Raw genomic sequence first — 12,135 nt, forward strand, 5'->3', positions numbered from 1 at the left:
ATATTCCGTTGTACAGATGTACCGAAGTTCAGATGTACCGAAGTTCAGATATTCCGATGTTCAGATATCCCGAAGTTTATTTAGATATACCGAAGTTCAGGGGGAGCGAAGTTCAGATGTACCGAAGTTCAGATATACCGAAGCTCAGATATTTCGATGTTCAAATAGTCCCTTGTACAGATATTCCGAAGTTCAGATGTACCGAAGTTCAGATATTCCCATGTTCAGATATCCCGAAGTTTAGATATTCCGAAGTTCAGGTGTAGCGAAGTTCAGATGTACCGAAGTTCAGATGTACCGAAGTTCAGATATTCCGATGTTCAGATATCCCGAAGTTTAGATATTCCGAAGTTCAGATGTACCGAAGTTCAGATATAGAATCTTTTTTTTATGTTGTTTCTGTTGTCATCATCATCAGCAGCAATAACATCGTCTCAAAACGGTCTTCAGCAATCCATGCTTGCCGTAAAAGGCGACTATGCTTGTAAGAGGCGACTTGGGTGATCGGGTGGTCAGGCTCGCTGACTTGTTTGATGCATGTCATCGTATTCCAAATGCGTGGATCGATGCTCATGATGCATATCTCCTGATTGTCTGGTCCAGATTCGATTATTTACAGACCGCCGTCATATATCTGGAATATTTTTGAGTACGGTGTTATACAACAAACAAACAAATCAAACCGCCTCAGTGGTCATGATTGTGTCTGCACAGAGAGCGGAAGGCCCGTGGTTCAACACCATCAACATCACCATCGACGTCATTAGTAGTAGTAGTAGTAGTAGTAGTAGTAGTAGTAGTAGTAGTAGCAGTAGTAGTAGTAGATGCTCAACCTCACTGTGGGTGTGGGGAAGTCGGTGACACACGTGAGACGGAATACTGTCACAACACATTGGCGTCTTTGCTAAACAATATGGCTTTTCAAGATAGACAGATTCCCCGCATTAAAGCGCCCTGAGGCATAAACTTCGTATTAAGTCAAGTCGCCCTTACACTGTAACCGGATTTACAGAGCTAGGACAGGATGAGCCAGGTCGAATTAACCAGGGTCAAATCTGTGCGTGTGTGTGTGAGGGGCGGGGGGGCAACCATGCCGTCCGTGGTAATTCGTGTTTGGCTTAAAAGACATTTGACAAACCAGATTGAGAGGCCCCATTTACACGGGGTCCCGTTATGACGGGTACAAAAATAAACAATCAAATCATCAAAAGCCACTAGTAAATATTTCTATCTAAGTGCATATGAGTCAGTTAGCGTGTCACGCTGTGCTTCAAGTCAATGAATATTTTAATTTCTAGAATCGCAGCACGTCAGTCGACGTATTTTTTATGATGTATTATATGGTCTCTGAGTTATATGTATTGTGTTAGTGCACGACACATGCCACACAATGATGTATTACGTGTGTGTGAATAACGTTCTCATACCTACTTTTGAATCATGCTTCATTATTACAAGGGCGGGGTGTTTCCTGTCACTGAGACGTATGAGTGTCAAGGTAGCACTGCAATAGGGAAAACGTTTTTTTCCCTGTGCACGCACAGCTCGGGTCTAAACATTAATCTGCTTGCCGTAAACAAATTAATTTTGCATGTTGGTGCGGGTCAACATCAATAAACTCTCAAAAGTGGGCGATAGTTATAATAGGCTGTTTAGTAGTAGCTGTTCATGAAATTATTTTTATCAAACTTAACAGCTAAATATGTTTTCATGAATGAACTTTTTTTGTTCCTATAGAACACTGTCGTCATTTCAAATCTAGACTTGCTAAATATCATGATACAACAACGGAATTAATGACCGTCTCCTTCCGTAGAGTCTTGCAGCAAGGCTAGGGTTCTCCGATGACACGTGTGGTATATATACATACATCCGCCTCATCGTGGGGTAGGATGAGTCACCGCTGCAACCCAATATGCGCAGTTAGACACAATGTAACAAAACGAACGTGTTGATGAAGCAATGGACGCTGATGCGGACTTAACATGACGATCGTTTTGAAAATATTGATCCTGTACTCTGACCAGAAACGTCATCTGTATAGTTCGCATAGGTATATAACACGTAATGTACACACGTGTGTCTGTCACACACAGAGTGGTGGTGCTAGGCGTTAAGGGGACGAGCCTGGTGATAAGGCAACTGTTAGATCAGCACCCTGGTCGGATATTTCCGGGTATATCAAGTGCATCATTCACATTGTTATCTGGCACAGATGCATATTTTAACCCAGTACCAGTTGCCAGGAGTCACGGCGGTTGATGACTTCGATACAGGTTAACCTATTTTTACATTTCTAACATATTCTAACATATTCTAACATATTTCAACAAATATCATCAACAAATATCTAAATAGAGTGTTTGGAAGAAGGGAAAAGAAGAAAGGAGGGACTGGAAGAAGTCTGGAAGATAGAACTGAAAGGAAGGTCCTGAAGCATCTGACCAACTCGGGGGCGGTCGGGTAGCCTAGTGGTTAAAGCGTTCGCTCGTCACGCCGAAGACCCAGGTTCGATTCCCGACATGGGTACAATGTGTGAAACCCATTTGTGGTGTCCCCCGCCGTGATATTGCTGGAATATTGCTAAAGGCGGCGTAAAACCATTCTCACTCACTCTGACCAACTCGTATACCCACCGACAGCCCCGTCAGTTGGGCCCGGCGAGAACGGGTCTCTGTTGCCTGGCGTACGGCACGAAGTGACAGGAGCGGGTAGCGAGGCCAGGTGTCGTCGTGCATAGGACTTTGTTTATAATGCCAAACATTGTTTTTTGTCTCGACGCGATTGACATGCACCGGTATACCGCAGACTTGTGGTGTTAAACAACACACAGACCAGTCCTGACATTTCGATATTGATTAGAAGAACATTCAATTCAACACGATACTTTACAACAACGCCAAAGACATCCCCGTCAGACACATGTTAAGGAAACAGGTGATCTATACGTAGGCATTGTAAATCACTATTTTTAAGTCTTGCAAGGCTGAACAGACATCTATTAACAAGCGAACACACGTCTGAATGATCAAATAAATTAACGTGTTCAGTTTAAAACAATGGGTTGATACAGGATTTAATCAAATTGTTCTTTTGTTTTAAAAAATGTCCGCATGGCGTGTTTCCTGTACTCGGAACTTAACATAACACATAACAGGGTGGACAGGATGTTGTTTTCAATGACAGTGCCGTAATATCTTTAGCCCTCATTACGAATTCATAATCAGTAAAAACATCAAAACTAAACGATACGATCGATATCAATTGAGTCATGCCAAATATAAAGTATATAGATATTGTTAGGACACCACAGACAATAGTGAGTGAGTAACAATAATGAATGAGTAAGGTTTTACGCCGCTATTAGCAATATCACGGCGGGGGACACCGGAAAATGGGCTTCACGCATTGTACCCATGTCGGGAATCGAACCCAGTGTGACAAGCGAACGCTTTAACCATTAGGCTACTCCGCTACACCCCCCCCCCCCCCCCCACACACACACACACACACACAAACAATAAACATATCCAGTGTATACAGAAGGCATGTTGTGTCTGTGGTTTTCAGGAAGTATGTCGCCACCAGCCAGGCAGTGTGACGGGTGTTGCCACAGAACTGTAGCCCTCGTCCCGCATCGCCGAGACGGGGGACCCAGCCAGGCAGTGTGACGGGTGTTGCCACAGACCTGTAGCCCTCGTCCTGCCTCGCCGAGACGGGGGACCCAGCCAGGCAGTGTGACGGGTGTTGCCACAGACCTGTAGCCCTCGTCCTGCCTCGCCGAGACGGGGGACCCAGCCAGGCAGTGTGACGGGTGTTGCCACAGACCTGTAGCCCTCGTCCTGCCTCGCCGAGACGGGGGACCCAGCCAGGCAGTTTTACGGGTGTTGCCACAGACCTGTAGCCCTCGTCCTGCCTCGCCGAGACGGGGGACCCAGCCAGGCAGTGTGACGGGTGTTGCCACAGACCTGTAGCCCTCGTCCTGCCTCGCCGAGACGGGGGACCCAGCCAGGCAGTGTGACGGGTGTTGCCACAGACCTGTAGCCCTCGTCCCGCCTCGCCGAGACTGGGGACCCAGCCAGGCAGTGTGACGAGTGTTGCCACAGACCTGTAGCCCTCGTCCCGCCTCGCCGAGACGGGTGTTGCCACAGACCAGTAGCCCTCGTCCCGCCTCGCCGAGACGGCTGACCCAGCCGCCACTTGACGACACGTAACAGAGCAGAACACAAGTTCCCGTCATGTAGCATGGACAACTACTTGTCTCTGTGTAGCGATTCCCGAAATCTGCTGACACCCCGGTCGGTGGCAAATCACTGCTACGTACACACATACCCCAGACACGGGGCCTCAATACAGACGTGCCGTCATTATATATGGCCTCGGCGTAACATATTGCCAGAGCAGTACTTACTGTGGAATTCGATAAGACTGTATCACTATAAATAATAAAACGCTGGTCGACGGACGTGTAAGTATACCACTCATAAGAAGGATAATGACATACTTTATACTGATATAAATACCCGTGAAGATCCGAGGTAGAATAGATTTCAGCACAATTTACCGTAAGAGGCGAGTATGGTTGTCGTAAGAAGCGACTAAAGGAATCTTGTGGTCAGGCTCGCTGACTTTGTTGATGCATATCATCGTTACCCATCGCGTGTATCGGTGCCCATGATGTCAATCACTAGATTGTGTGGTCCAGACTCGATTATATACAAACCGTCGTCATGTAGTTGGAAAATTGCTAAATGCGGCGTTAAACAACAAACAAATAAACAAAACTGATATTAAACTGATTATGTTGTTTATAATATGAAACGGAGCTAAACACGTAAAATTCATACTTCGATGATATTCGTATGACAACATATCCAAGCATCGTGTAGTATTCAGACCTCACCTCGACACCCAGAATACCCAAATCAAAAGTTGGATGGCATATGTGGAGCCATGGCAAAATTGAAAGAACGACACTCTGGATTATGTGGAGGGAGTGCATGTCAGAGTGGGTCGGCCTCAACCACTTGCTTGACTCTCATGTCAACCCTGGCCACGGACAGATACTACTGAAACACCGACACTCATTCAGTTCCCAAGTCAACTGACTGGGTCAACGGTCTAGCGCTCTGTCACGTGTCAGTAGTCAAATATAATAATAAGTACGATGCATGGTGTTGTCACGCCTCTATTTATTAAAATTTTTATTTCGAACAAAATCTTTATTTCTGTAAAAGTTACCACCAAAGACAATAAATAGATCTTAATTGTGCACGCACACACACACCTTTTAAAAAAAGCTGTATCCGCCCATGCGTTTATGCATGGTGTTTGTCACATTTCTGTATTCCAATATTTTATACGTATTGGAGATGTGCTTCACAATGATGTGTTACATTTATATCCGACATATTCCACAAACGTATGTTAACATGTGGCGCTACACAAGGGCGTGTCACATTTCTATCAGACATATGTCATATTTATTAAATGTTTTGCTACCTAAAAGACACAGCTGTAATGTTTTCTCATTGTTTAGGGTCACAGAGGATAAAAATATATAAACTTTCCTGTCAAATTCTCAAAAGAGCATGTCGACTAAGAAATAATGAATTATAGTCTTGTGCATTTTCAAGACCTACGCTTATTTTATTCAACCATATCAACAGTCTAAACATTTTGACGGTACAATTATTGGGCGAACGAAGGGAGATGTGTGCCGTCATTACGCTGGGCCACGATCTTCCTACATAGTGTGTATCCTCGTTTACGGTGGGACGTCAGGAGAAACGTGACACGGCAGGTTGCATAGTGCGTTTGAGGACGATCACTGATGCGGAACGATGGGCCCAGGTTATAAGGTGTTTCTGTGTGTGGCAATTAAACATGCATACACACTGGCGTTACTGATATATATTCCCGCCACTGCTAGGATACCGCCCTTGTTGGTAGTTAAATATATAAATTTAGGTTAAATTTCATTTACCTGACCAAAATAAATAAAAATAGTTTATGTATCTTAACGAATTTCGATCTAAATTAGAAACCAATCGTACTTTGTTAAATAAAATCATGTTTAACAGGTGATTTTCACCTTTACGTTACCGAGCCCGTCCTCTTCGGCTGCGTCATTCCGCGGTCGTGTTCTCACATTAAAGTTGATAAACTTCAAGAAAGAAATTTAATAAAGTAGCTAATACTTACCACAGCATCTTCGCAGGCTGCCGTCTGGGTTGTCTCACACTTAAAGTTGTGCAGCAATAGTTCCAGGAACCGTTCTGTTTTAGCTTCATTGAGAAAAGTACTATTTGTAACCTGAGTTATAGCAAGAACTTGTTCAAAAACATCAAGACGGGTGTGTTCTGGGTGGTCCTCGGTTGCGGCTTCAATCAGTTGTGATGACGAAAAAACGGCAACCATCAAAACGATATCCAGTAAAGTAAAAGCCATCCTAGGTCGTGTTTACACCTGCGTGTCGGGTTTGCATCTGACGACTTAGACACTTTGTCGCGGAGATGATAGCTGTGAGCCGTGTGCAAACGTTTCACGACACAAGATGGCGGACCACTAGACTCGTGACTAGGTGAAATGTGAATCAGTCACGTGACAGATGACTCGTCAGACGGGGTGGGTTGTGCATTCAGTCATGACCTATTGCACTCAAAGCGCCGCAGGTGTGTCACATTTCACCATTCAGGCGCTAATAAATATGCTTAAATAAGTTTACAGCTACTTATGAATTTGAGATCTCAACAGTCAGTCCAAATAGATATTCTGTTTGAGCAGCTAGTTATATCACGATCAAACCTTTAAAATGAGAATAGAGTACCAGATGAAACGGTACGTAGGCCATGGTGTTATGACAGATATTGAGTAACAGTAACCAGTCTCGGTTGACAACATAATTATATATCACATATATTTTGTTGCAATTCATGTTTTACAACATTTAGACATATATTTTGTTTTAATTTATGTTTAACACCATACGGATCACATATATTTTATGTTTCACAACACATACATATTTACATCATGATTATGTCAGAATTCAAACAAGGGAGGATACATCACCATACTGGATTGCTGTTTGCCGGCCTCTGAGGTGACGTTTCTCTCAACTCTAAACTACCCATTATAAACTAAATGTTCACTACATTGACATCCTTGCCGTAATCGACGTTTACTTGTGCGTGTGCCATGATTGCATAGGATTCAATATCTCTATCTATGTTAGGAGTTTAACAACCGCTTCTACCACAGGCAATTTCGCAGTCGGGGTAAGTGGGGGAAAATAAAAACATAATAATGGTTAAATATAACTAAATCACCATACCCAAAAAACTATAAATAATGGGGTATAAACCTAATCCTGTAATACTAGGGCTATGATATGTATGTTATAGCGACTGATTTACCATTGTGAGAAGTACATTTGATTGCAAAGGCTAATTACCCTGTAGCCATGACATGTATATGTCTCCGTAACTTAATTGTCATTATTTATAAGACGCTAATCCCCGTTGTTAATCCTCACCAACATTTCATTGTATTTTGACTGTCAGTCAGCCTGGACTACCATATCACTTCCCTTTAACTACTGCTTTTTATAGTATGACATTTATTGCCTTAATTTATCATCCCATGAAACTGTGTTGGTTAATCATGCCCATATGTCCAATGTCCAAAGCAACGTCATTGTCTCTTTGTCTGCCCATTGTTGTTCATTACTATATATGTGCTACCATTACACAGTTACTACAATTCTGTGAGCACTGATCCGCCTGCTCACAGGCACAAAGCCACTGCAAAACGCAAGGGGAAAAAGACCCAAGCTCCCCAATCAAACCCCATGCCTTCTAATCCTCAAACTGAGGAACACAGCAAACGAATCAGTCAGGCATAGAAAACACCAGCTCATGGTAAACAAAAGGCTCAGAACACAAACAAAGTTGTAGAGTTCATTGCCATGGCATTGATCCAAATTACAAGCAGAAAAATGAGTGTCAAAGCCAAAGCCACCTGCATCCTCAAACTGGCTTCCAAAATAATGAAATACAAAGGAACAAAGAAACAGTTCCTAAATAGGGTATGCCCTTAAACTCAATAAGCGCTCATCTATAAATTATCATGGACTTGCTTTTACTACAGCTCTGCTACCCACCCCCCCACCCCCACCCCGCCCTCAGCTCCCCACCACCCCCCCTTCCCAAATCCCTTTGGCCAGGCCCACTCCCAAACCCTCCCCACCCCCCTATCCCGGCCCTCCTCTCTATCCAAACCGCCCCCCCCCCAACCTCCCCCCCCCCCCCCATACCGTCCCAGTCAATCCTACCCCTGCCCAAACCCCAACACCCTGCCAAATCCAATCCCATCAAACCATCCCCAAGACAGAAACAAACAAATCAACTACAGGATAAACACAACAAGAAAACAACTACTCTCTCACAAACTCCAAACACTCAAAACAGCCCCCTCACTGATAGTCACCAAAAAAAAACTCAACTCTAACACACACAAACTTTTTGAATTCATCTCAGCAGCCATCCTTATTAAAAAAAACACCCCGAAGAAACTCCACTCCCTAGCCCTCCTGGCAAACATCTACCACAAAACTTTCCAAAATTTTCAAGTTAGCCATCAGGGCCCTTAAATGAAACCCCGCCTTATTCCAAATTAGCCCCGGAACACCATAACATTCAACTTCCCCTTCATTCCCAAACCAGCTAATGGTGTTCATTCAGTGGAACTGTAACGGGATCGCCACCAATGGGCATGAGCTTAAGGCCCTCATTGCCCTTAAAAAAATCACTCCATTATTAATTGCAGTACAAGAAACCAAACTATCCCCCAAAAATGCCTACAAAATTCCAGGCTATGTTTTCATTCGGAAAGATAGACCCCGACCCACTAACCTGCCCGGACCACCACACGGTGGCCTGAGTATTTTCATCAAAAATCATCTCGACTATGATACAATAGATATTCCCACCCCAAACCTTGAATGCCTGGTCATCAAAACAACTATAAATCAAAATGAATATAACTCATGAATATTAATCAGACCGTTCACTACGTTAACAGATCGTTGTTATAACAGAAACAAACGTATGTTTTCCACATATATCTAAAATGATATTATTTATTATTAATTGTCCGGTGAATTAAACAATATAAATTGAAACAATTCATAATTCATCATTTTATGAATACGTAGATCTAACAACTTGTAATGTGTGTGAAAAGTCGTACTAAAATACGCTATTTGAAGGGGGCGTGGCCTAAATGCAAATGTCCGATTGGGATTTTAAATTTTCCGGACCCCTGAATCAAACTAAAATCAGTATTATGAATGTTTACCTCAGTAAAACAAAAACCCTTCACAGGTGAAGACCTTAACGTCTTAACCAAATTTATTGACCCAAACACCATCTTTCTAGGCGATTTCAATGCCCATCATCCAGTGTGGGGCACAAAAAACTACTCAGATAAATTTGGTAAACTAATCCAAGAATGGACAGATTCAAACAACCTTATTTGCTTAAACGATAACCAACCCACTAGGTTCCCAACAAGCCATCTCCAAACCCCCACAGCAATAGACCTTACCTTCACCACCCCCCATCTCCATTCTAAACTCTGCTGGGAGGTGCACTCGGACACTTGGGGCAGTGACCACATGCCCATCAAAATGTCTTTATCCCTACCCACCCAAATCTCACCCCCATCCCAGACTCAATCCCAAACCGACCCCCCTTCAGATCTCACCTCCCAGCAATCCAAATTCAATCTAAAAAAGGCTGACTGGCGAAATTCTACACACTCTGCAATCAAATAAACATACACCATATACAAAACAGCGACAACGACATTTTCAACTCAAACTTTACAAATACAATACACAATATAGTCTTTAAATGCATTCCAACAGTTACAATCTCGCCGCACCATATCCCTGTCCCCTGGTGGAGCTCAGAAATAGAAAAATCTAGAAAACTTAGAAAAAAGCACTAAATAAAGCCAAGCGGGACATTACCAAACTCCCCTTGGCTAAAAATCTCAGAAATTCAACTAAACAACTTATAAGAGCAGCCAAAAGAAAACATTGGAAAACTTTTACTAGCTCCTTGAAAATGGGGAAACAAAATACCAAAATTTTATGGAAAAAACTAAAGCCATCAAGGGCACTTCCAAAACCTTCTCAGCCCAATCCTTTCCTAATCTAAATACCGACAAAGAAAAGGCTAATGCCATGGCTGCTCACTTCTCGGCCACTAGCAGCTCCACCAACCACACCCCCCTCATGCCAGACACTATAAAATACCACCCCACCTACTCCCACAGACCACCCCTTACACACATGCCATTCAACAAAATAATAAATATTCATGAACCACAAACAGCCATCAATAACAAAAATACAGCCCCAGCCACAGGACCAGATAACATCAGTTACACTATCCTTAATCACCTTCCCCCTAAAATTCAAAAACTTCTTCTACAACTATTCAATCAAATTTGGACATCTGGCTCCCTCCCCCACTCATGGAAAACAGCCCTAGTGGTACCGGTTCTTAAACCAGGCAAGCCCTCACTCACGAGAACAGGATTCCTATCGCCCCATCTCACTAACATCCCATATTTGTAAAATAATGGAATCCGTCATAAACAACAGATTAAAATTCCAAATTTCGCCCCAAAACCTACTTAATGAGGACCAGAGTGGTTTTATGTCAAACCGACAAACTTTAGACCACGTTTTACATTTAGAACATGATGTTAAAACAGCACTCGCCCAGAAACAATACACTGTGGCCATTTTCAACGACTTTAGTAAAGCATTTGACATGGTTTGGCATCATGGCCTAATTCAAAAACTTAAAGAAAAAGCCATAGATGGCAGAATTCTAAATTTCATTCACTCTTTCCTAACAGACAGAAACATTACAGTAAAAACCAACAACACTCTATCTGACCTACATCAATTAGACAACGGCACCCCACAGGAAAGTATAATCTCACCAACTCTTTTCAATTTTATGATTGACGACATTTTTCCATCTAAAACTAAAAGGATAACCACTGCAAAATTTGCTGATGATATTTCCTTCTGGACGTCGTCAACATCCCTAAAACAAATCCAAAAAAGAATTCAACCCCTTCTTAAACATATAGAACTCTGGGCAGCCCAGTGGGGATTCCAAATTAACACTAAAAAGACCATTGGCTTACTCTACAAAAACAGACACATGCCAAATTGTCCACCCAAACTCAGCCTTAATGATCAAAATATCATATTCAAAAAGGAAGCTAAATTTCTGGGAATTATCTTTGACCATCAACTAACATGGGCTCCCCATATTCATAACTTGGTCTCATCCTGCCAAAAAGATTTAAATCTAATGAGAGCCATCAGCGGCTCTGATTGGGGCGCTGACAAACAAACACTACTAAACATATACAAATCACTAATTCAATCTAAAATTGACTATGCTGCTCCAGTCCTCAACTCCATATCAGAAACACTTAATAATAAACTAAACTCTATTCAATATAAAGCCCTCAAAATAGCCCTGGGCACTAGAACCGGTACCTCACTAAATTCTCTCCAGTTGATATCAGGAACTACATCCATCCAACTTAGGCGCCATCAAACCATCCTTAACTACTGGGCTGGGGCCCAACAAAACCCCATCCTGAAACAAATCATCACCAAATACAACAATCTCTGACCTGCAACCCTAAAGAAATTCAAAAACAATCACACCCTAGCACCACATCTCACACACCTAAATAAACTCATTAAAACTTACAAACTAGAAAATATTAAACACACAGACCCATCAAACATCTATATAAATGAACAAAACAGACACCCACACCCAAACTGCATCCACTGCAATACACCTGAAAACCTAGACCACATATTCAACCATTGCCCACAATATAAACAACAACAAACACAATTATACAACTCTCTTCCCCCCCAGTTCAAAAACAACATCACACTGCTCCTAAACCCCTTTAATCATCCCGCTAAATTCTCACATATAGCCACATTCCTTAAATCAACAAATCTCATAAGCAAACTTTAGAAAAATCCCAACAAATTAGAGCCTAGTTACTATATACAAA

At 42.5% G+C, this 12,135-nt stretch overlaps 1 protein-coding gene across 1 annotated transcript in view; it reads right to left on the reverse strand.

The window, feature by feature from the left end:
• The window catches only part of LOC139465950 (zinc transporter ZIP4-like), a 36,507-nt gene extending 29,975 nt beyond the window's left edge, over nt 1-6,532 (reverse strand). The window contains exon 1 of the mRNA XM_071247962.1: nt 6,205-6,532. Coding sequence (XP_071104063.1) covers nt 6,205-6,450 — 246 coding nt within the window. The 5' untranslated portion in view covers nt 6,451-6,532. The remainder of the gene's footprint in view (nt 1-6,204) is intronic.
• Between the last annotated feature and the right edge of the window lie 5,603 nt (nt 6,533-12,135).

The sequence above is a fragment of the Haliotis cracherodii genome, unplaced genomic scaffold (assembly GCF_022045235.1).
Source record: "Haliotis cracherodii isolate W230 unplaced genomic scaffold, xgHalCrac1.p SCAF_18, whole genome shotgun sequence".
Classification (NCBI taxonomy): Eukaryota; Metazoa; Mollusca; class Gastropoda; order Lepetellida; family Haliotidae; genus Haliotis; species Haliotis cracherodii.